The sequence below is a fragment of the Crotalus tigris genome, unplaced genomic scaffold, assembly GCF_016545835.1.
Source record: "Crotalus tigris isolate CLP2741 ecotype Arizona unplaced genomic scaffold, ASM1654583v1 scf7180000017975.10810073628:1450386, whole genome shotgun sequence".
NCBI lineage: Eukaryota > Metazoa > Chordata > Lepidosauria > Squamata > Viperidae > Crotalus > Crotalus tigris.
This window is the reverse complement of record NW_024096754.1, coordinates 809567-834621: the sequence shown is the minus strand read 5'-3', so window position 1 is coordinate 834621 and position 25055 is coordinate 809567. Positions and strand designations below refer to the sequence as shown.

At 48.8% G+C, this 25055-nt stretch overlaps 1 protein-coding gene across 3 annotated transcripts; it reads left to right on the top strand.

The window, feature by feature from the left end:
* The first annotated feature begins 395 nt into the window (after positions 1-395).
* Positions 396-24679, top strand: CEP41 (centrosomal protein 41). Of its 3 annotated transcripts, XM_039345745.1 has the most exons (12): positions 491-513; positions 2895-2973; positions 5332-5395; positions 8006-8053; positions 12965-13026; positions 14665-14734; positions 16179-16320; positions 17507-17661; positions 19604-19671; positions 21094-21208; positions 23137-23358; positions 24470-24679. In XM_039345745.1, exons 4-12 carry the CDS (start codon positions 8014-8016, stop codon positions 24619-24621), a joined length of 1026 nt encoding a protein of 341 aa, XP_039201679.1. In that variant the 5' UTR covers positions 491-513; positions 2895-2973; positions 5332-5395; positions 8006-8013; the 3' UTR covers positions 24622-24679. The 3 variants fall into 3 exon arrangements, with proteins under 3 accessions (XP_039201678.1, XP_039201679.1, XP_039201680.1); XM_039345744.1 differs by lacking the exon at positions 2895-2973 and having other exon boundaries at positions 396-513; XM_039345746.1 differs by lacking the exons at positions 491-513; positions 2895-2973; positions 5332-5395; positions 8006-8053 and adding an exon at positions 9025-10137.
* The last annotated feature ends 376 nt before the right edge of the window (positions 24680-25055 follow it).

The window sequence follows — 25055 nt, the reverse complement described above, 5'->3', positions numbered from 1 at the left end:
AGAACGCGCGTTGAAACAAAGGCACTACTTCTCTCCCAAAAGCCCCGCCCCTCCCGCGCAGACCCCCCTTCAGCGGAAGGACACCGCGGTGAAGAAGCCAAAGCCCCTCTGCTTACGTCACAATCCCGCCTCAGCGGCGCTCGGAAAGGAAGGGGAAAGAAAGAAAGAAAAAAAAAAAAAGACGCGCGGAGGCGTCTCTCGTCGCCCGGGGAAACCAGCGACGCCCGTGGGCCGCCAAGGCGCACGCGCGAAAGGGAAAGCCGAACCGGGACTTTTAAAATCCGCGGCGTTGGGGGGGGGGGCGTCCGACTTGGCAACAACGCTCAGAGGACGGGGAGAGAGCGCGGATTGGCGCGGGGCGCAGCCAATCGGAGCGGAGGGATAGTCTGAAGCCCGGCGCCGATTGGCTAGGCCGGGGGAGGGAAACGCCGCGAGCCGGGCGGAGAGGCGGGCCGTAGGCGAGGCTGACAGTTGGGCAGGATGTCGGCGAGGAGGCGCATCGGCGACCCGGAGGTGAGGGGGGGCGCCGGGGGGCTCTTGAGGGAGGGTCGCGGCTTCCCAGAGGGCGGGGGAGGAAGCCCGTGACCCCGACCTTAAGGGGGGGAGGTCTGAGGGGGACCCCCAAACCGGGGGGGCCCTGAGGAGGCCTCGGGGCCCTGACGGACCGCAGGGAAGCCCCCTCCCTCAGGCCTCGTCGCTGGGGGGGTCCCCAATCTCCTGAGGGAGTGGGTGGGGGGGCTGTCAATCAAATCTGGGGGCGGTTTTCTCCTATGGATGCTTCTAAATGGGGAGGGGGGGCAATGAATGAGTCAGCCAGAAAATTAGAATTTAAACCCCCAAAATCGTAATTGGGTGCTTTTGGGGGGGGGCACCTGGTCGTTTTTGATGCACGGGGCTCTATTTGGTTCGATTTAGCCCACTCTGGGGGCTCCAGACCCCCAAGTAGCGCCCCTGGCTCTCTTTCCCATGACGACAACCCTGCGAGGTAGGCCGGGTGGAGAGGGACTGGCTCCACATCACTCAAAGAGCCTCCCTGACCGAGGGGGTCGGGGGGGGGAATATACAGGCCTCATCACTGTGGGGGGGTCCCCAATATCCTGAGGGAGTGGGTGGGGGGCTGTCAATCAAACATTGGGGCGGTTTTCTGCTGTTGATGCATTTCTGGTGCTTCTAAATGGGGAGGGGCGGGCAATGACAGGAGCTCAGCCAGAAAATTGGAATTTAAACCAAAAATTGTAATAGAGTGCTGGGGGGGGGTCACCTGGTCATTTTTGATGCATAGGGCTCTATTTGGTTAGAACAGAATAGAATAGAATAGAATAGAATAGAATAGAATAGAATAGAATAGAATAGAATAGAATAGACATAGAGAATGGAATGGAATGGAATGGAATAGAATAGAAATATAGAATAGAATAGAATAGAAATACAAAATGGAATGGAATGGAATAGAATAGAAATACAGAACAGAATAGAATAGAAATACAGAATGGAATGGAATGGAATAGAAATAAAGAATAGAATAGAATAGAAATACAAAATGGAATGGAATGGGATAGAATAGAAATACAGAACAGAACAGAACAGAATAGAATAGAATAGAATAGAGTAATAAAATAGAATCTTGGAGGTCTTCTAGTCCAGCCCCCTGCTCAAGCAGGAGAACCTATACCATCTCTCACAGTGAATGTCTAGTCTCTTCTTTAAAATCTCCAGTGATGGAGCGCTCCAGTGATGGGTTGGACTAGAAGACCTCTAGGGTCCCTTCCAACTCTGTTATTCTGTATTCTAGGCAAAATAAGAGCTTAGTTTCTTAACCGTTCTCATAGAGTCGTAGCAAGGGTTGGTTTCCACTGGAGCTCTTTGGGCTGGAAAGCCTGGCTTTGCTGAACTGGGGAGGTTTAGTGAGAGCAGGGGGTCTTCAAATCTGGCCCTTTGATGACTTGTGGACTTCAACTCCCAGAATTCCTCAGCCAGGCACACAAGGAATTCTGGGAGTTGAAGTCCACAAGTCATCAAAGGGCCAGGTTTGAAGACCCCTGAACAAGAGGATAGCTTGCTTTTTGACACTGGACTGAAATGTCCTAACGTTTGTGTCTCTTTTGAAGGGCTGATCTTGCGTTCGTCCTTTGCCCTGGTTTGCTCATGTTCTTTCAACTTCTGCCCCTACAGCCCAGTCATATATAGTGGGATGTAAACCCCACCATACTTGCCGGTGTCGTGGCTCTATCTCGTTTTATGACTGCCTTGGTCCATTCTCCTTGCTGTGTGACCAGCGCACTTCCATTTCCATTCTTTTATTCTTTTGATGGCATCCTATATTTTTGTTTGTTCCCCACCCCTGCAATAAGCCATAATCCAGTCTGTTTGGCTTCATTCTGGTCAGGCTTTTTTTTCCGTTTTGAATGGCCACTTAATTTTTTTTAAAAAAAGGTGAACCTGGTTTTTGGATCACATTGTCACTTTCTCATAAATGTGCATTTTATTCCTGAAGGATCCAGCTGTATAATGCTGCCTCTCGGTGTTTGATTATCATTTAAAGCTGAGCTTTTTCCAAACATTTTCAAGTTGTGGAACCTGCTGGTTAAAAAAAAAAAAAAAAACCTAGACACCCTGATTAAGAAGAAAAGCTCCAGGGACAGAAAATTCCTGCAGAAAATTAGCTGCACTTGATTAGCCATATTTTCCCCCCTTGAGTGTTTTATACAACCTCCATCAGGTTCTCATGAAACCCTAAAACTGGATGTGTGAAGTGTGGGGAGTGTGATCCAACAGCCAAAAAGCCCGAGGCTCTGTTGTGGGTGGAGAGGGAGAAACAGCATTACATGAGCATAAGCACAAATAACCCGTCAACACAGTTTAATATATTAACAAACACATGATTTAATAACTAGATAATAAGGATAACGTTCCCATCAGTTTCCTTCCCTGCAACAGTCACTCTGATCCAGGAATGAAGGGAAGAAAAACAAGGTCTGATAACATTAAGGGCAGCTGTAGTTTATTTATTTATTTGTATATTTTAAACCCCACCTTTGCTACTTTTAAAAACCTGTGTATACCTGTCCATTTGCTTAATTTTGGCTTAGTATATTGCATCAACAAAAAAAATGTGGTGCATTTATTAATCCAGTGTTTCCTGATCCCAATCAGCATACATAATGGCACCTGACCTCATTCCACATAGATTAACGTGGTACTAGCCTGCCAAATCTATTATCAACAGCTGTGGGAGCTAAATTTCAACACATCTTAAGCAAACCAGCTTAGAGAACAGCCAGTCTTATTTTCCGCTTAGAGAATTTCACATTCAGGAAGGTCTACCACCATTTAATTTCTGCAGGACAGAATTCACAGATAAATGAAACAACCGAATAAGAGAGTTGGATGGGACCTGGGAGGTCTTCTAGTCCAGCCCCCTCGCTGAGGCAGGAGACCCTGCCATTCCAGACAAATGGCTGTCCAATCTCTTCTGAAAACTCTCCATCGATGGAGCACCCACCACTTCTGGAGGCCAGGCCGTTCCACTGGTGAATTGTTATCCCTGTCAGAAAATTTCTCCTTAGTTCTAGGTTGCTTTTCTCTTTGTTCAGTTTCCATGCATTGTTTCTTTTCTTTTTCTTTTTTTTTTTTTTTTGCATTCTGGTGCTTTGGAGAATGGGCTGATCCTGTCTCCTTTTTGGCAGCCCCCCCAAATATTGAAACACTGCTATCATGTCATCCCTAGTTCTTTTATAATATATATGAAGGGATAGATGGGGAACTTATCAAATTTGTAGATGACACCAAGCTGGCAGGAATAGCCAACACTCCAGAAGACAGGCTTAAGATACAGAAGGATCTGGACAGACTTGAACACTGGGCACTAACTAACAAAATGAAATTCAATGGTGAAAAAAGCAAGATTCTACATTTAGGCAAGAAAAACCAAATGCACAAGTACAGCATAGGTGGCACCATGCTCAATAGTAGTAACTGTGAGAGGGACCTCGGAGTCCTAGTAGACAATCACCTAAATATGAGCCAGCAGTGTGCTGCAGCTACCAAAAAGGCCAACACAGTGCTAGGCTGCATTAACAGAGGGATAGAATCACGATCACGTGAAGTATTAATACCACTCTTCAATGCCTTGGTAAGGCCACACTTGGAATACTGCATCCAGTTTTGGTCACCACGATGTAAAAAAGATGTTGAGACTCTAGAAAGAGTACAGAGAAGAGCAACAAAGATGATTAGGGGACTGGAGACTAAAACATATAAGGAACGGTTGCTAGAATTGGTATGTCTAGTTTAACGAAGAGAAGGACAAGGGGGGACATGATAGCAGTATTCCAATATCTCAGGGGCTGCCATAAAGAAGAGGGAATTAAGCTATTTTCCAAAGCACCTGAAGGCAGGACAAGAAGCAACGGGTGGAAACTAATCAAGGAGAGAAGCAACCTAGAACTAAGGAGAAACTTCCTGACAGTGAGAACAATTAATCAGTGGAACAGCCTGCCTCCAGAAGCAGTAAATGCTCCAACACTGGAAGTTTTTAAGAAGAGACTGGACAGCCATTTGTCCGAAATGGTGTAGGGTTTCCTGCCCGAGCAGGGGGTTGGACTAGATGACCTCCAAGGTCCCTTCCAACTTTACTACTATTATTATTATTATATTATAGAATTTATATGTTTCTGTGTTTCTGTGTGTGTTATATATATATATATGTAATAGTATACACACACTGTCAACTCTACAAATGAATGTGGTTGAAGCCATTTTCCTTTCGTTTTCGGTTGCCCCAGAATTGGGAGGGTGGGGTGAGTGTTTTTTTAGTTTGTATAATATATGTATATATAATCCTGGACTTACAACCACAAATGAGGCCAAGATTTCCGTTGCTAAATGAGACAGCTGCTAAGTGAGTTTTTCCCCATCTTCCCACCTTCCTTGCCCCCGTTGTTAAGTGAATCACCGCAGCTGTTAGGTTGACTTTGCTTGTCGGACGCTCGCAAAAGGGGATCGCGTGACCCCGGGACGCTGCAAACCGTCATAAGTACATGCCAGTTGCCAAGCCTCTGAATTTTGACCACGTGGGATGCTGCAACGGTCTTAAGTGTGAAAAGCGGTCATTAAGTTCCTTTTTCCATTGCTTTTGTAGCTTTGAAGAGTCGCTAAACGAATGATTGTCAGTTGAGGACCGCCTGTATGGACTTTGGGGGGGCTTCAGCATCTTGCTCTCTTTGTCTTCAGTTGTTGTGTGCAGAATCACAACCAATGCTGCTTTTCTCTTCCTCCTGGGTCATTTTCTGACTGTTCTCTTTTCCATTTTCTCTCCCTCCCTACGAGCAGTTTCTGACCAAGAGAATCCCACAGAATCCTAAATACCAGCACGTAAAAACTCGCCTTGACACCGGTAAGTTGCTCCTATTCGGGGATTGGGGTGGGGTGGGCGAGCAAAGGTTTGAAGGCCAAGCAAAGTGCGTAAGGGTCTTTCACTTGCTGCAGCCAAGCTTGGACTGGGTGTGAACAGTTGTGACTTCGCCCAGAGGACACAAGCAAATTACTTACTAAATCTAGCCTTCTCTAAGCTGCCAGTCGCCATTCTTTAACGGGGGATTTAACCTTCTGCCATCTGCATTTCTTCCAGGCAGATTGTCAAGGTGAGGGTTTAAAGTCACAGGGCTTTTCGACCAGTGGCACGGGTACCACCTGTGGTCCATTGGCACCTGGCAGGTGGTACGCGACCATCCTAGAAAAGTGGTGGCGGGGGTGACACCTCCCCAGCATGCACCCAGGGGGTGGGGCTGACATGGCAGGCTCCCGGCTGGCCTGGGCCAGGGCCAAGGCAGCGGGGGCCGTTCCCTCACTGTCTCCAGGACGGCTTCGCAGGCCACATGAAACCACTTTGCGGGCCACCTCTGGCCCCCTGGGCCTTGTGTTTGACATCCACATCTGCCTATCCCAGGTCCTGGGTAAGGACTCGATAGGTAGACAAAATGCCAAATCCAGTCTGAACATCTGGCTGACTGTGCGATGATCGATAATAATAATAAAGTTGGAAGGGACCTTGGAGGTCATCTCGTCCAACCCCCTGCTCACTGGACTACACCAGTGGTTCTCAACCTGTGGGTCGGGACCCCATTTGGGGTCGAACGACCATTTCACGGGGGTCGCCAAACAATGCAGTCCGCCATTTTTTCCCCCTTTTCCTTAGCTGTGCTACTCCCTTTTATTCTATTGGCTTTTGAAAGCCAATAGAATAGACTCTCTTGAATAGAGTCTAATTCTATTGGCTTTCAAAAGCCAATAGGAATTGTCCAGGCTGTCTCTGTCCTGCTGAGCCCGCCAAAAGTCCCATTCTGCAAACGGTGCTGCACCAGTTGAGTAGTCCTCGACTTACGACCGGTTGAGTAGTCCTCGACTTACGACCGGTTCAGGGTCGCGGCATTAAAAAGGTTAAGAACCACTGCCCTACACCATTTCAGACAAATGGCTGTCCAGTCTCTTCTTAAAAACTTCCAGTGTTGGAGCATTTACTGCTTTTGGAGGCAGGTTGTTCCACTGATTAATCGTTCTCACTGTCAGGAAGTTTCTCCTTAGTTCCAGGTTGCTTCTCTCCTTGATTAGTTTCCACCCGTTGCTTCTCGTCCTGCCTTCAGGGGCTTTGGAGAATAGCTTGACTCCCTCTTCTTTATGGCAGCCCCTGAGATATCGGAACACTGCTATCCTGTCCCCCCTCGTCCTTCTCTTTGTTAAACTAGACATACCCAATTCTAGCAACCGTTCCTTATATGTTTTAGCCTCCAGTCCCCTAATCTATTCTATCATCTCTGATTCATTTTGCCAGCTGTCAGTGTGTTATTGTATTTATTTACTTCACTGTTTTTTGTTCTGGGTTTTTGCTTTTTTTTTCTTTTTAATTTTTCCTGGTCATTGACCGAATAAATAGTATTGATTCCTGCAGGCACCTGGAAAAATAAATAACCTGCTTACAAGGCCAAGCCTGAGCCGGCTTTCTTTTCTCAGCCTTAGTAACCTAATCTATTCTTGAGAGGAGAAAAATAGGCAGGAGCAAAAAATAGCTTCTCTTCAGAGGACTTTGGGGAGGAATATGCAAGAAAGAAATACATATTTCAAAATACCCAAAGCCAGATGCTTCCGATTATCCAGCCCTGCTAATCTTGTTAATTACACATCGATGGTTAACTCGGAATAAAACAGATGGCTGAGTTTTGGGTTGAGATTTTCATCTCTTTCCTAAAACAGGGCTTTTCAACCTTTTCACCCATTGTATCATTTTTAGGATATGGCAACATCCGAGTACCACCAGTCGCCTAGCAAGGTGTCAAAAACTTGATGACCCCCCCCTCCAAAAGAGAAAAAAGTGATAAAGTACAGTCCTCGACTTACAACAGTTTGCTTAGTGACTGTTCGAAGTTACGATGGCATGAAAAAACTGGCCCCCAAGCCACAGCCGAGCAAGACATTTGCCTGCCCGCCCAGCGGCGCTCTTCCTCCTGTCCGAGGTTTTCATTGTTGTGAGCATTTCTGTGGAGGATTGGCAACGGGGATGGGGTGGGGGGTGTTTGGTTTTTATTCCCCCCGTCTGCTGGGTGGTTGCAGCAGGATTTGGTCACTTCACATGACCCTGGGGCACTGTGGCCGTCATAAATATGAATCAGTTGCCAAGCATCTGAATGTAAATTATAAGACCCTGGAGACGCTGCAACATTCCAGCTGATTGGCACTTCTTCTGGGCTCAGCAGAAGCACCAGGATCAGTGCTGAACTCCAGCTGGACCCTGGCACTGATCCTGGCGCTTCCGCTGAGCCCTGCATCTCCAGCCGTCTCTCGCTCAGACTTGTGTGGTGCTGCCACCGGTTCAGCTCATTCCCCTCCCCTGCTACCACTTTTCTAGGATGGTTGCGTACCACCTGCCAGGTGCCAATGTACCACAGGTGGTACCCGTACCACTGGTTGAAAATCCCCGTCCTAAAAGACCTCTATGCCTTTTCTTCCACAGGTAGCAGTATGACCAAGTACACTGAAAAACTAGAGGAGATCAAGAGAAGTGAGTACTGCATATTGCAAGGGGAACTCAAATGTCTACAGTCGGCTTACTCGGGGGCCGTGGGCTAGTCCAGTGTTTCTCGAGCGTGGCGTGGGTGGACTTCAGCTCCCAGAATTCCCCAGCCAGCATGGCCACTGGTGAGAATTTGGGGAGATTCGGTCCACACGTTTAGAATTTGTTTGGGAAGCACTGGTGGAACATTCACAACAAGGGGCTGTTTTATTTTTATTTATTCGTTTATTAGAAGTTTATCCAACCTTTATTACTTTCTAAGTAACTGAAGGGGGAGAACATACCTAACACTCTTTCATCCTCTTATTTTCCACATAACTTTGTGAAGCGAGTGAAACTGAGAGAATGATTGACTCAAGTCACCCAGCCAGCTTTTGTGCCTAAGGTGGGACTAGAACTCACCGTCTCCTGGTGATTGGGCCAAACTCACCCAGCTGCCTTTCGTGCCTAAAGCGGGACTAGAACTCCCTGCCTCCTGATGATTGGGCCAAAGTCACCCAGTTGCCTTTTGTGCCTAAAGCGGGACTAGAACTCCCTCTCTCCTGGTGATTGGGCCAAAGTCACCCAGCTGCCTTTTGTGCTTAAGGTGGGACTAGAACTCCCTGTCTCCTGGTGATTGGGCCAAAGTCACCCAGACAGCTTTTGTGCCTAAAGCGGGACTAGAACTCCCAGTCTCCTGGTGATTGGCCCAAAGTCACCCAGCTGCCTTTCGTACCTAAAGCAGGACTAGAACTCCCTCTCGCCTGGTGACTGGGCCAAAGTCACCCAGCTGCCTTTTGTGCCTAAGATGGGACTAGAACTCCCTGTCTCCTGGTGATTGGCCCAAAGTCACCCAGCTGCTTTTTGTGCTTACAGCTGGACTAGAACTCCCTGTCTCCTAGTGATTGGCCTACGGTAATCCAGCCGCTTACGTGCATACGGCAGGACTAGAATTTACTGTCTCCCGATGATTGGCCTGGGTCACCCAGCCGTCTTTCATGCCTAAAGCGGGACTAGAACTCACCGTCACCTGGTTTCTAGGCTAGCGCTTTCACCCATACACACCAAACTGTCTCTCTTTCCTACTTTGCTTCCTCTTGGTTCGTTTCACTTTCCTCCCGAGCTTCCACAAGTGCCACGAAGACCCCCGTCTCAATCCAGGTTCCGTCCTCTTCCTAGCATAATTTAACACCTGTGTTTCAGGATCCTAATCTGGCCACACCTGCATTAATCAGGACTATAAAAATCCCCCCATCCAGAATGTTAACATTTCCTGCATTGTGAATTCGGGTGTGTCTGTTTTGCACATGGGAACCGGCTTAACGAACCAGGGATGGGCGCCTGGTGCCGTCTCTGCGTTCCGAACACCCTTCCTACGGTCTCTTGCCGCCGGCAGCGTTTGGCTGCTCCTGATGGAATCTGGGAAACATCCCAGAGCTTGTAAGCTGCCTGCTTTGGTTTTAGGAGTATTGTGTCATATTGGCAGAGCTTCGGGTACGCTCATTTAAAGTTTGTTTGTCTTTTAAGTGCTCTTCCTCTGCTGTTCCTCCCGAGCGTTTTGTCCGGCTGAAACGCTTGGTTTCATAACGTCCTTCTTTTAACCAGGGGCTTATTGAGTACTGAAATGCTAGCCGTGGTTTGCGGTGACACTGTCACAGTCCTTGCTGTGTTTTGGTCCCTTCTTTTTTTTTGCTTTGAACTCTCTACTCCACAGTCCTAGGATGTCTTTTGTGTGAGCCGTGGCAAAGTGTGGTCTTGGAGTGAATAGCAGCGAAGTAACTTGGCTTTCTCATGGATATCTGAGACCGTCAGAGGCACTCCGAAAAGCCCACACAGGGTTGCTACTGTCCTCCTTCTGTAACTTGAGTGAAGCCCTTGAGAAAACCTGGAAAAATCAAAACCGAGGCTCCAGCGAGTGCCGTCCTCACTTGCTGCTGAAACAAGAAAGAACAACCCCAAATTATTTCTCTTTGCAAAACCGGCGTTCCCTCCACGCTGAAAGGATAAACCGCTTTTTTTTTTGAAACGGGCGTTGTTGCGTCTTGGATGTAAAATGTCTGAAAACTCAAACGGATCTTCTGAACCAGCTCCAGGTAGACTGCGCTGGGGACCTGGGAAGGAACCATGACTTTTGGGCGGCTGGTGTGGCAGGTGTTACATTGGGCATCTGAGGAAATTCTCAGATTTGGGCGACGCTTAGGATCATTGCTAGAATATTGAAGCCAGGAGCCCAAAGATAGAAAATTTATCCGTGGTTAGTCAGGAAGCTGTCGCTAAATGCCTCACTGTGCTTGCTTGCCTTTTTAATGTAATTTTTAGCACTAAAATATCTGCTCTCGAGCGTCCACGTACCTGATTGTCCACATATCTTTTACGTGTAATGTAATAAATATAGTTGCTGGTGCTTTATTTAAATTTGTAAATCAGGAATGGCAGGACCTCTTGTGGATGCCATACACTAAAATGAATAATCTTGGTCTGATCGCGATGGGAAGCCCTTGTTTTCAGACTAGCTATAGTGTCAGGTGATGAAAAGTGTTGTGTTGTTTTTTTTCATAGTGCAAAAACCCCACTTCTGTAGATAGTGAAACACTAGTCGAGTAATTATGCTTTTCTTTGCTCATATTATCTGGAACTCTATGGTTTATATCAGTGGTTCTCAACCTGTAGGTCGGGACTCCATTTGGGGTCGAACGACCATTTCACGGGGGTCGCCAAACAACGCAGTCCGCCATTTTCCCCCCCCCTTTTCCTTAGCTGTGCTACTCCCTTTTCTTCTATTGGCTTTTGAAAGCCAATAGAATAGACTCTCTTGAATAGAGTCTAATTCTATTGGCTTTCAAAAGCCGATAGGAATTGTCCAGGCTGTCTCTGCCCTGCTGAGCCTGCCAAAAGTCCCATTCTGCAAACGGTGCTGTACCAGTTGAGTAGTCCTCGACTTACGACCGGTTGGGGGGTGGCGGCATTAAAAAGGTTGAGAACCACTGGTTTATATTCATCAAGCCACCAATTGCAAGCCTGGGGGGGGGGCCTTAGGGCATGCTAAATTATGCAATGCGGAGAAACCTCTTAGAAGAGACTGAAATCGGGGTGCCCAACCGTGGCAACTTTGTGGACTTCAACTCCCAGAATTCCCCAGCCATGCATGAGAGTTGAAGTCCACAGGTCTTAAAGTTGTCAAGGTTGGAGACACCCTTAATTTCGAGGCTTGCTTCAAATGGATGAAATCGAGAGCCCGTTTGGTCTAGTGGTGAAAGCGCAGGCTAGAAACTGGGAGACGGTGAGTTGTAGCCCTGCCTTAAGCATGAAAGCCCCCTGGGTGTCTTTGGGCCAATCACCAAGAGACGGTGAGTGCTAGTCCCGCCTTAGGTCATGGATGCTGGCTGGGTGACTTTGGGCCAATCACCAGGAGACAGTGAATTCTAATCCCTCCTTAGATGATGAACGCTGGCTGGGTGTCTTTGGGCCAATCACCAGGAGACGGTGAGTTCTAGTCCCACTTTAAGCATGAAAGCTACCTAGGTGACTTTGGGCCAATCACCAGGAGACGGTGAATTCTAGTCCTGCCTTAGTCCTGAAAACTAGCTGGGTGTCTTTGGGCCAATCACCAGGAGATGGTGAATTCTAGTCCTGCCTTAGGTCATGAACGCTGGCTGGGTGTCTTTGGGCCAATCACCAGGAGATGGTGAATTCTAGTCCCGCCTTAGGCGTGAAAGCTCCCTGGTGTCTTTGGGCCAATCACCAGGAGACGAATTCTAGTTCTGCCTTAGTCCTGAAAGCCCCCTAGGTGTCTTTGGGCTAATCACCAGGAGACGGTGAATTCTAGTCCTGCCTTAGGTCATGAACGCTGGCTGGGTTCTTTGGGCCAATCACCAGGAGACGGTGAATTCTAGTCCTGCCTTAGGCGTGAAAGCCCCCTGGGTGATTTTGGGCCAATCACCAGGAGACGGTGAATTCTAGTCCCGCCTTAAGTCATGAATGCTGGCTGGGTGTCTTTGGGCCAAGCACCAGGAGACAGTGAATCCTAGTCCTGCCTTAGGCATGAAAGCCCCCTGGGTGACTTTGGGCCAATCACCAGGAGATGGTGAATTCTAGTTCCTGCCTTAGTGCTGAAAACCAGCTAGTTGACTTTAGGCCCAATCTCCCTGTGTCAGCCCAGTTCATCTCCCAGGATTGCCCTGGTGAAAATAGGAGGGAAGGAAGGAGTAATAGGTATGTTTGCCCCCTTGACCTGTTTATAAAAATAATAAAGGTGAGCTATCACCAAAATAAATTAAATAAACAGCTTTGACAGAGCACAACGAAAGCTAGACACTCTGCTACTGAAGGCACAGCTGCACTTTCATCAAACGACAGCTGCGGCGGTGGGCTTTCTCAAACTGGAGAACGGAGTCGAGATCAGAGATACAAAGGCTTTGTCATGGCAGACCTCCAACTGGGCTGAGGTTTCCTTCCACGAATCGTGCATCTTTCAGAAACCAAAACTGGAGAAAAACGTACTGGGTGAACTGGATTTCTTGGCTTATTTATTTGAAAGATTTACACGGCCACCACATTAAAACAACTCTGGGCATCTCACGATGGAGGGACGACCGGGATCTCCAAGCTTGGCAACTTTAAGATGGGTGGACTTCAACTCCCAGAATTCCCCATGCATGAGAGTTGAAGTCCAGTCCCCCCCCCATAAATTCCACTGACCCTTTCTAGTACCGATTTAACTTAAATCAGACTTTTGTGTCTAGACACCGTGGCGTGTAATAAATGTTTAGTGTTTCGAACTGGTGACTTGTTAACTTGTGCCCGAAACACGTACACGGATGGAATGTGTGAAGTGTCCTGAAATTCCAGGTGTTCCTAAATTAAAAGCTGGCTCCTCCGCTGCGTTCATTAACTGATTGCTCGCTCCTCTGTGTTTTGCAGATTACAGGTACAAGAAAGACGAGCTCTTCAAGAGACTAAAAGTGACTACTTTTGCCCAGCTGGTACGTTTCCATTTTCAGCCCGTGACTTTTAAATGCTCCCCTCCCCTCCATCTTGGTGGGCCTGAGTGGGGTCCGTGCAGAAACGGGGTGGGGGCTGGGGAGGGGGCTCTGTCTGCCTTTAGGAAGGCCCTCCCCCCAACTTGATGGCCTCAGGTGTGTGGTCCTGCAACTTCTAGAGCAGTGGTTCTCAACCTTTTTAATGCCGCGACCCCCCAACCGGTCATAAGTCGAGGACTACTCAACTGATCGTAAGTCGAGGACTACTCAACTGGTGCAGCACCGTTTGCAGAAGGGGACTTTTGGCGGGCTCAGCAGGGCAGAGACAGCCTGGACAATTCCTATTGGCTTTTGAAAGCCAATAGAATTAGACTCTATTCAAGAGAGTCTCTTCTATTGGCTTTCAAAAGCCAATAGAATAAAAGGGAGTAGCACAGCTAAGGAAAAGGGGGGGGGGAAATGGCGGATTGCATTGTTTGGGGACCCCCGTGAAATGGTCGTTCGACCCCAAATGGGGTCCCGACCCACAGGTTGAGAACCACTGTTCTAGAGCAGTGTTTAGATTGCGTGGATGTCAACGCTGCTAACACCGGATGTTCTTGCTTTGACAACGTATGGAGATGCAGCCATGTTCCTTCTTATGTTTTACTCTTAGAATTAGAGATAGAATTAGATGAGACTGGGGGGGAGGAGGAATGTGCATGGGAGTTTCGTTAGACATCACAATATTGTAACTAGGGTGAGAACCAAGGTTTTTTGAAATAAGAGATGATAAGAAATGGCGGGTGGAAGAACTGGAGGGAGAGTCTGCATTTCAAGCAAATTGGAGAATGTGATTTATGACTGTGAATTGGAAGAGGGAATGGTGCTTTGATACTCTGTGCTCAGGGGAGGGGAATTCAGATTTTGGCTTGGCCAATGTGCATGCGGATGCCATGCTACTCGAATAAAGATTCTTTAAGGTAAACAATGCCTCAAAGTTCTTTGAAGAGTCTCATCTGTCGGAACCATGACAGTGGACTTCAACTCCCAGAATTCCCCAGCAGGCATCTTCCCTAACACCAGCACCACCATCACCCAGCCAGAATTCTGGGAGTTGAAGTCCACATGTCTTAAAAGCAGCCCCGGTTGAAAAACACTCAATTAAGCAGCAGAAGGTTCATTACAGAGGCAAACGTTCCCGATATCGTCGTCTGGGGAATTCTGGGAGTTGAAGTCCACAACATCTTCAAGGTTGTCCAGGCTGAGAAACATTGTACTAACTCAGTGGTTCTCAACCTTTTTAATGCCGCGACCCCCCAACCGGTCGTAAGTCAAGGACTACTCAACTGGTGCAGCACCGTTTGCAGACTGGGACTTTTGGCGGGCTCAGCAGGGCAGAGACAGCCTGGACAATTCCTATTGGCTTTGGAAAGCCAATAGAATTAGACTCTATTCAAGAGAGTCTATTCTATTGGCTTTCAAAAGCCAATAGAATAAAAGGGAGTAGCACAGCTAAGGAAAAGGGGAAGAAAATGGCGCACTGCGTTGTTTGGCGACCCCCGTGAAATGGTCGTTCGACCCCAAATGGGGTCCCGACCCACAGGTGGAGAACCACTGTACTAACTACTAGGCTGATTCTGCTCTTTCTTCTTCTTGCAGGTGATACAGGTGGCCACTCTGTCGGATGAAACCTTGAAAGGGCCACCTGAAGAAGGCCAAAAACTAGATGGTATCTATCTCTCTGTCTGTCTCTCTGTCTGTCTATCTATCTATCTATCTATCTATCTATCTATCTATCTATCTATCTATCTATCTATCTATCTATCTAAACCGTGGCTCTTTCATGACTGGTAGACTTCAACTCCCAGAATTCCTGAGACAGCCACGCTGAGGGGAAAGGGAGAGGTTTCCATGCTGAGCCAGGTTGGCTCAGGAATTCTGGGAGTTGAAGTCCACAAGTAATAAAGCGGCCTTGGCCTAGGCCAGGGGTAGGCAACCTTGGCTCCTTGATGACTGGTGGACTTCAACTCCCAGAATTCCTGAGCCAGCCTGGCTCAGCTTGGAAACTTCTCCCTTTCCCCTCAGCATGGCTGGCTCAGGAATTCTGGGAGTTGATGTCCACGAGTTATGAAGGGGCCATAGTTCCTCCATGCTGGCTCAGGAATTCTGGGAGTTAGTCCATGAGTCATAAATTCTGGGAGTTAGTCCAAGTCATAAAAGTTGCCTACCCCTTGTCTAGGAGGCTCACCGTTTAGGACTTAGGACAGGGGTGGGGAACCTTGGCTCTTTTATGATTCGTGGACTTCAACTCCCAGAATTCCTGACCCAGCTTGGAAACCTCTCCCTTTCCCCTCAGCGTGGCTGGCTCAGGAATTCTGGGAGTTGAAGTCCACCAGTCATAAAAGAGCCAAGTTTGCCTATCCCTGGTCTAATGGTTAAGCCATCAGGCTAGAAACCAGGCGGCTGTGAATTCTAGTCCCGCCTTAGGCACAAAAGCTAGTTGGGTGACTTTGGGCCAGTCCCCAGGAGACGGTGAGTTCTAATCCCGCCTTAGGCGCAAGAGGTGGCTGGGTGACTTTGGATCAGTCACCAGGAGACGGTGAGTTCTAGTTCTGCCTTAGGCATGAAAGCCCCCTGGGTGACTCTGGCCCAATCGACAGGAAGCCATGAGTTCCAATCCCGCCTTGAAAACTGGCTGGCTGATTTGGGGGCCAATCGCCAGAAGGTCGCGAGTTCTAGTGCCGTTTCAGGCGTAAAAGCCGGCGAGGTGACTTCCAGTCAGTCCCTCTTTCCCGGCCCAGTCCACCTCTCAGGGTGGTGGTTGTTGCCGCGGTGGGGAAGATAGGCGGAGGAAGCTGTGACGGATATGTTCACCATCTTGAGTTTTGTTTAAAAAATTAACGAAGGCGGGACGCAAATAAATAGATTAGAAACGCGGATGGAGGACTCCGCCTTCCTCTTTGGGTCAGGGGACTCCTGTTGCGAGGCAACAGCAGTGGGGAAAGAGAAGGCCCCCCCAACTCCTGCTTGGGAGCCCCCCCAGAGCCATCCTCTCGGCCACTGGGAGAAGCAAGCTGAGATGGACCTTGGGGGGAGGGAGGGGGGGTGCTTCCAGTTTCTCGACTGTCAGCCTGCCAGTGACACGTACCTGTCTACCTGCCCCTTTTTTTCAGAAGGCGACGCCGCTCCTGCAGAGACCAATCTTGAGGTAGCAGAGACCAACGGCAAAGGGAGCCCCGAGGAGAAGGCGGCCAGCCCCATCCTGTTCATCAACAACACCGGCGCTGGAGAGTCATATCGCTCCACCTTGCAGAGGTCTCTTCTTCTTTTCCCTCTTCTCTTCTCTTTTTCCCTCCCCCACTTCTCTTCTTCCTTCCCTCCCTCCCTCCCTCCCTCTTCTCTTCTTCTCTTCCCTTCTCTTTCCTCCCTCCCTTCCTCTCTTTCTTCTTTTCTCCTTCACTCTCTCCCTCCCTCCCTCCTTCCCTCTTTCCTCCCTCCCTCCTTCTCTTCCCTTCCCTTCTCTTTCCTCCTTCTCTCCCTCTCTTCTTCTCTTCTCCTTCCTTCCCACTCTCCCTCCTTTCCTCTCTCTCTCCCTCCCTCTTCTTTCGTCCCTCCCTCTCTCTTTTTCTCTTCCCTTCTCTTTCCTCCCTCCCTCCCTCTTTCTTCTTCTCTTCTCCTTCCTTCACTGTCTCCCTCCCTCCCTCCTTCCCTCCCTTTCCTTCCTCCCTCCTTCTCTTCCCTTCCCTTCCCTTCCCTTCTCTTTCCTCCTTCCCTCCCTCTCTTTCTTCTCTTCTCCTTCCTTCCCACTCTCCCTCCTTCCCTCTCTCCCTCTTCTCTTTCGTCCCTCCCTCCCTCTCTCTTCTCTTCTTCCCTTCCCTTCTCTTTCCTCCTTCCCTCCCTCTCTTTCTTCTTCTTCCTTCCCACTCTCCCTCCTTCCCTCTCTCCCTCTTCTCTTTCGTCCCTCCCTCCCTCTCTCTTCTCTTCTTCTCTTCCCTCCTCTTTCCTCCCTCCCTCCCTCTCTTTCTTCTTCTCCTTCCTTCCCACCCTCCCTCTTCTCTTTCCTTCCTTCCATCCCTCCCTCCTTTCCCCCCTTCCTCCCTCCCTCCCTCCCTCCCTCCCTCTTCTCTTCTCTCTTCTTCTCTTCTCTTCTCTTATTATCTTAGTCTATGGGTTTGAGCTTCCATTCTGCCATTCTTCCTGAACTAAAAGAGGTGCGCTTAGTTTTCGATCTTGTCTCATCCTTATTTTTGCAACAAGCCTAAAAAACAGAGGCAGAACAGAGCCCTTGGGGGTACACTCTCCAGCACCCAGGATTCGTGTGTGTGTGTGTGTGTGTGTGTGTGTGTGTGTGTGTGTGTGTGTGTGTGTCTTTCTTTTTCTCTCTGCTCTGCTGACCTCCTGAGCGACTTTCTCTCCGACACCAGCAGCTGCAGGTGCCAGCAGTATAGGCTCACCAAGGGAGCCCTGTCCCAGGGTTCATGAGGCTTCTTCTTCCTCCCAGCGTCATCAGTGGGGTCGGCGAGCTGGACCTGGGCAAAGGCGACCCCAGGACGACGGAGCTGGCGGCTGCAAACGACGGGCCTTATCCCGACTGCCCCTACCTGCTGCTGGACGTGCGAGAGCGAGACGCCTACGACCTCTGCCACCTTGTGGGAGGTGAGACGAAGGCACGGGGACCCTGAAGACGCTCCCCACGTTCCCCTCCAGGGCGCTTCGCGGTAGGACAGACCTGGGCTTGATTTCCTCCCGCCAACGGACGCTGGCCTCCCGGCTGACCAGGTTGCTTAGCCCATATTGGGAAGAACGCTTAGACTTACATACCGCTTCACAGTGCTTGACAGCCCTCTCTAAGCGGTTTACACAGTCAGCATACTGCCCCCCCAACCATCTGGGTCCTCATTTTACCGACCTTGAAAGGACGGATGGCTGGGTCAACGTTGAGCCGGTCAGGATCGAACTCCTGGCAGTCGGCAGAGTTTGCCTGCAATACTAGATTCTAACCACCGCACCACCAGGGTCCCTTCCTCCCTTCCTTCCTTCCTTCCTTCCTTCCTTCCTTCCTTCCTTCCTTCCTTCCTTCCTTCCTTCCTTCCTTGTCCCTTAACAATAGCACTTAGACTTATACACCACTTCACAGTGCTTTACAGCCCTCCCTAAGCGGTTTCCAAAGTCGGCCTCTTGCGCCCCAACAATCTGGATCCTCATTTATGGATGGATGAATACAGAGAGATAGAGAGATGTGGATGATGGGTGGATAGATAGGTAATGGAGAGATGAATAGAGAAGAGATGGATGGATACGGAGAGATGGATAGAGAGATGTGGATGATGGATGGATGGATGGATAGATAGATAGATAGATAGATAGATAGATAGATAGATAGATAGATAGATAGATAGATAGATAGATTGCACATCGTGGAAGGGAGGGAGGCAGGGGAGGGAAGGAAGGAAGGAAGGAAGGAAGGAAGGAAGGAAGGAAGGAAGGAAGGAAGGAAGGAAGGAAGGAAGGAAGGAAGGGGAAAAGTAGAGCACTAGCAATAGCCCTTCGACTTATATACTGCTTCACAGTGCTTTACAGCCCTCTCTAAGTGGTTTACAGAGTCAGCCTCTTGCCCCCCCTCCCCCAACCATCTGGGTCCTCATTTTACTGACCTTGGAAGGACGGAAGGCTGAGTTAGCTTTGAGCCGGTCAGGATTGAACTGCTGGCAGTGGGCAATGAGTCAGCCTGCAATGCTGCATTTGAACCACTGTGTCACCAGGGTCCTTCCTTCCTTCCTTCCTTCCTTCCTTCCTTCCTTCCTTCCTTCCTTCCTTCCTTCCTTCCTTCCTTCCTTCCAATATATCCCGCTTCACAGTGCTTTACAGCCCTCTCTAAGCGGTCTACAGAGTCAGCCTCTTGTCCCCCCCAACCTTGAACGGTCACTAAACGAACTGTAAAGATAACGATAAGACATCAAAATATCAAAATAATATACATGGATGTTAAAATGAATCAATTGCAATCGCCAGACTCCTTGCCTCCCTAGCTCTAAAACAGGTGTGCTCCACACCTGGCAACTTTTAAGACATGTTGACTGCCTGGCTGAGGAATTCTGGGAGTTGAAGTCCACGTCTTAAAGTGGCCAAGTTTTTGGAGAACATCCTGGTTTATCCTATGGAATTCTGGGAGTTGAAGTCCACAGGTCTTAAAGTGGCCAAGTTTTTGGAGACCCCCTGCTTTATCCTATGGAATTCTGGGAGTTGAAGTCCACAGGTCTTAAAGTGGCCAAGTTTTTGGAGACCCCCTGCTTTATCCTATGGAATTCTGGGAGTTGAAGTCCACAGGTCTTAAAGTGGCCAAGTTTGGAGAACATCCTGGTTTAGCCTATGGAATTCTGGGAGTTGAAGTCCACAGGTCTTAAAGTGGCCAAGTTTGGAGAACATCCTGGTTTAGCCTATGGAATTCTGGGAGCTGAAGTCCTCAAGTCTTAGAGTGGCCACGTTTGGAGAGGTCTGCTATCCATCTCCATAAGAGCCTATTGCTGTGGACTCATCCTCTGTTGTTTGACCAAAATTCGCCTTTTTCTAGCTTTTATTTTATTTTATTGTCTTTCAGCTTACTCCTATCCCATCGCTACTCTGTCCCGAACGATGAACCCCTACACCAACAGCATTTTGGAATACGTATCCTTTACGAAGTGGAAAGGTGTAGGATTTCTAGCTTCAAATGCAAATGGAACAAGCCCCCCAAAGAGCCACTGTTTCCCTTTGAGGAATTTGCAAAAAGTACAGCGGTAACCACCTTTGCAACAAACTGAGATCTGAAAGCGGACACGGTTCCTCAGCCTTTGTCAGTCTGGCTTTGTAAACCAAGATGCCCCTCATTACGTACATACACAATCGTAGTTCTTGGCTTACCGGCTACGATTGAGCCCAAAATTTCTGTTGCTAGGTGAGACTGTCGTTCAGTGAATGTTGCTCCATTTTACGACTTTTCCTGCCACCGTTGTTAAGTGAGTAACCTGGCTGTTAAGTGAATCTGGCTTCCCCCATTTATTTATTTATTTATGAGACTTATATACCGCTTTAAGTGCGAGCACTCTCTAAGCGGTGTACACCAGTAAGCAATGTATATATATATTTACATTGCCCCCAACAATCTGGGTCCTCATTTTACCTACCCCGGAAGGATGGAAGGCTGAGTCAACCTTGAGCCGGTGAGATTTGAACCGCTGACCTGCTGAACACAGTCAGCTAAAGTGGCCTGCAGTACTGCACCCTAACTGCTGCGCCACCTCGGCTCTGCTTGTCAGAAGGGCAGAAATGGACTGAATAAAGGAGAATATTTGTCTCTCAGGCTGAAATGAGAGCTCCTTGGATGAGGAAGGAGAAGAGGAAGAAAAAAGTAGAAATGAAGGAGAGGGAAAAGAAAGGAGGGGGAAGGAGGAGGAGAAGGAGAAGAATTGTGGGGTCCCAGGTGCTCGCTGAGCTTGGTTTTTTTTTTTTTCCCCCTTGCAGATGTTTCACGACCCAACTAGGTCACATCATCAGTGGTAGGAAGGAGTGAGGTTTGTGGGGTGGAAGAGAAAAGGAAGGGAGGAGAAAGGCTAAATGGGGCCCTTGATGCTCTCTGAGCTTATTTTCTTGAAGACATTTCATGACCCAACTAAGTAACATCATCAGCGTTAGAAGGCTTTGTTCTTTCTTTACATATAAGCCCCTTCTCGCCCTGATGATGCTACCTAGTTGGATCATGAAACGTCTGCAGAAAAACAACCCAGCTCAGAGAGCACCAAGGACCCCACAATTCTTCTCCTTCTCTTCCTCCTCTTTCTCCCTCCTTTCTTTGTCCTCTCCTTCATTCCTTCTTTTTTCTTCCTCTTCCTGTTCTCCTTCTCCTCCTCCTCCTCTCTGCCAACCCCGCTGCCTCCTAGCACTGATGACGTTACCTAGTTTGTGTAATGAAACGTCTGCAAGCTCAGAGAGCACCCAGGACTCCACAGAAACAGGCTCACTTCCGGAGGGAGGACTGGGGGAAGGCTGCTCTTCCATCTGCCTCTTCTCCCCACAGAACTTTGGACCCTTAACCCCCCCTCCACCCCTTAGAAAAATGCTCACGGGAAGATTATCATCCTCTACGACGACGACGAGAGGGTGGCCAGCCAAGCAGCCACCACCATGTGCGAGAGGGGCTTTGAGAATGTATTCATGCTCTCTGGAGGTAGGAAGGCCCGGGAACGTTAGGGTCAACCTCCCCATCCCACCCCGGGACCTTGTCCTTCCCAGCTGAGATCCGCTGAGGACGGGGAAAGGCAAGGAAGCTGGCTGTAGGACCGGCGCTCGCGACTCCATCCCTGTAATTGGAGGGAGTCTTTTAGAGGGATTAGGATTAGGGTTACAGTAGAATTACATTGAACTAGAATTAGAATAGAATTAGAGTTAGATTAGGATTAGAATGAATTAGAATTAGATTAGAATTAGAATTAGATTAGAATTAGAATTAGATTAGAATTAGAATTAGATTAGAATTAGAATGAATTAGAATTAGATTACAATTAGAATGAATTAGAATTAGAATAGAATTAGATTAGAATTAGAATTAGATTAGAATTAGAATGAATTAGAATTAGATTAGAATTAGAATGAATTAGAATAGAATTAGAATTAATTAGAATAGAATTAGATTAGAATTAGAATTAATTAGAATTAGATTAGAATTAGATTATAATTAGAATTAGAATAGAATTAGAATAGAATTAGATTAGAATTAGAATTAATTAGAATAGAATTAGATTAGAATTAGAATTAATTAAAATTGGATTAGACTTAGAATGAATTAGAATCAAATTAGATTAGAATTAGAATTAGATTAGAATTGGAATTCTTTATTGGCCATGTGTGATTGGACACACAAGGAGTTTGTCTCCAGTGCATAAGTTCTCAGCGTACATACAAGACACAAGTGATAAATCAACGATCATAATTATAAAAAACACATTCATCCTAAATCGTAGGATACAACACAGAGTTTCCTGCCTGAGCAGGGGGTTGGACTAGATGACCTCCAAGGTCTCTTCCAACTTTACTAATATGAACAATATAATAGACCTCGGATACTAAATAAGCAATCAATATAAATGATAACAGGATACTAAATAAAAGCAATCAGCATAAACCATGAGATACAGACAACAAAGTTACAGTCATAAGAAGCTAAGGCCATCATAGGTAATAGGAAAGTTGAGAAGGATAATACATAATGCAGCCCTACTGCCATAGGTGGTTTTTACATCCCAGGCCCTAAGACAAGTGTTGTGGGAACTAGTTGTTTAGCAAAGTGATGGCATGGGGGGGGGGGGAACTGCCCTTGTGTCTGGTTGTTTTGGCATGCAATGCCCTATAGCAGGGGTAGGCAACCTTGGCTCTTTTAGGACTCGTGGACTTCAACTCCCAGAATTCCTGAACCAGCCATGCTGACTCGGGTATTCTGGGAGTTGAAGTCCACCAGTCCTAAAAGAGCCAAGGTTGCCTACCCCTGCGTCTAATGCAGAGGGGTAGGCAACCTTGGCTCTTTTAGGACTGGTGGACTTCAACTCCCAGAATTCCTGAGCCAGCCACGCTGAGGGGAAAGGGAGAGGTTCCAAGCTGAGCCAGGCTGGCTCAGGAATTCTGGGAGTTGAAGTCCACAAGTCATGAAAGAGTCAAAGTTGCCTAGCCCTGGTCTAGGTGGCTCACCGCTTAGAACAGGAGGACTTAGGACAGGGGTAGGCAACCTTGGCTGTTTTATGACTGGTGGACTTCAACTCCCAGAATTCCTCAGCCAGCCACGCTGAGGGGAAAGGGAGAGGTTTCCATGCTAAGCCCTGCTGGCTCAGGAATTCTGGGAGTTGAAGTCCCCCAGTCATAAAAGAGCCAAGGTTGCCTACCCCTGCCCTATAGCGTCGTCTCGAGGGAAGCAGTTGAAACAGTTTGTGTCCAGGATGTGGGGGGGCCCATAGTTACTTTCTCAGCCCTCTTTCTGGTTCCTGCAGTGTACCAGTCCTCAAGGGAAGGCTGGCTGGCTGCCCTTATTTTTTTTTCTTCTGCAGTCACCACTATCTCTGTTTTTGGAGTCTTCCCTGCCATCTTGTCATCCTCCTGTTCTCCCAGGGCTCCGAGTCATTGCGCAGAAGATCCCTGAAGGCCTGGTGACCGGCTCCTTCCCCGCCTCCTGCGTGGTGGCCAGTCACCCTGGGAGCGCCCGGAAAAAAGCCACCCCCCAGCCGCCCCTCCCCACGGCCGCCACTGAGAACAAGTGGAGGTTCACCGCAGAGGATCTGCAAAAGATGCAATACTATCTCCAGGAGGAGCAGCTTCCCAGCGATCCTGCCAGTAAGACACACACACACATACACACACACACCATTGGTCTTCAAAAGCCACAAGGCCAGCGGGCTCTTTCCTGCAAGGCTGTTCTGGGGGGGGGGGGTGGAATTTGTCCTGGGCTCAAGAGGATCTAATCAGGCCCCGCCGGGCTTTGCATTCAAAGGACAAATTGTCCCAAAGGGGCTTTTTTCCAAAAGGCAACGGAGCTTTCAATGGGGAAGCCAAATTCACTTAATAACCATGTTCCTAACTTAACAACTGCAGTGATTCTCTTAACTCAGGGGTAGGCAACCTTGGCTCTTTTATGACTGGTGGATTTCAACTCCCAGAATTCCTGAGCCGGCCTTGCTGAGGGGAAAGGGAGAGGTTTCCAAGCTGAGCCAGGCTGGCTCAGGAATTCTGGGAGTTGAAGTCCACGAGTCATGAGGGGGGCATAGTTCCCCCATGCTGCTGAGGAATTCTGGGAGTTGAAGTCCACGAGTCATGAGGGGGCCATAGTTCCCCCATGCTGGCTCAGGAATTCTGGGAGTTGGTCCTCCTGTTCTAAGTGGTGAGCCTCCTAGTCCAGGGGTAGGCAACCTTGGCTCTTTTATGACTGGTGGACTTCAACTCCCAGAATTCCTAAGCCAGCCATGCTGAGGGGAAGGGAGAGGTTTCCAAGCTGAGCCAGGCTGTCTCAGGAATTCTGGGAGCTGAAGTCCACCAGTCATAAAGTGGCCTAAGCCTAGGCCAGAGGTAGGCAACCTTGGCTCTTTTATGACTGGTGGATTTCAACTCCCAGAATTCCTGAGCCAGCCATGCTGAGGGAAAAGGGAGAGGTTTCCAAGCTGAGCCAGGCTGGCTCAGGAATTCTGGAAGTTGAAGTCCGCCAGTCATAAAAGAACCAAGATTGCCTACCCCTGTCTTAACCTTTCATCAAACGGGGCAAAATTCACTTAGCCGTCTCACTTCGCCACAGAAACGTTGTGGGCTCCATTGCGGTCGTAAGCCGAGGACTGCCTTCAGAGAGGGAGGAGAGGGATATAAACGAATAAATCTGGTTTTCGACCCCTCGCCAACGAACGTAGCTCTCCGCCCCGTGCCCTGAGGGCCTCTTCTCTCGCTCCCTTCTCCCTAGCCCGCCTCAGCCGCGGATCCTCCGCCCGGGACTGCAAAGCCGCCATCGCCGTGAGGAGCAGCCAGGACCTGCCCAGCACCAACCCGGCCACAGCGGCCCTCACCGCCCGCTCCCTCAGCAGCAGCAACCTGCAGAGCAGGCCCTGGCGGTAGCCCGGCACCTTTGACAAGAATAAAAGAGAGCCCGTTTCCTGGGGCCGTTTTAACCCAACCGGCCGGGCCCGTCTTTGCTTTTAGGAAGGTGGTTTGCACGGGGTGGGGGAAGGTGGTGGTGGTGGTGGAAAGGCAAGTTTTGGGGGCAGCTGATGCCGCTGAGGGCCGTGTTGCTGCATCGCGTCTTTCCTGTCCCAAAAACTAAGGAGGAAAGGTCCAGTTTAACTTTACCGGCGAGCAAGAACTTCTGGGGAGACCCAGTGAATAAGGACGGCTGGACCGCGCTCGAGAAAAATTAGCCAGGAAGTGCAACGGTGCCTTTGGGCCAAGGTTCGTGTTTAAGCAGCTGGAGGATTTCAGGGCGCAGCCAAAGGGGTTCAGAGGCTATTTACACCTTACACCTGGGAGCTTCCCCGTAGTCCTTGGATATACCG

Excerpts from the sequence above, each read along its gene's own strand:
- CEP41 (XM_039345744.1), top strand. The coding sequence starts at position 481 with ATGTCGGCGAGGAGGCGCATCGGCGACCCGGAG. Across the intron at positions 514-5,331 it reads GGCGCATCGGCGACCCGGAG|TTTCTGACCAAGAGAATCCC; the intron begins GTGAGGGGGGGC and ends CCCTACGAGCAG. Across the intron at positions 16,321-17,506 it reads TATCGCTCCACCTTGCAGAG|CGTCATCAGTGGGGTCGGCG; the intron begins GTCTCTTCTTCT and ends TCTTCCTCCCAG.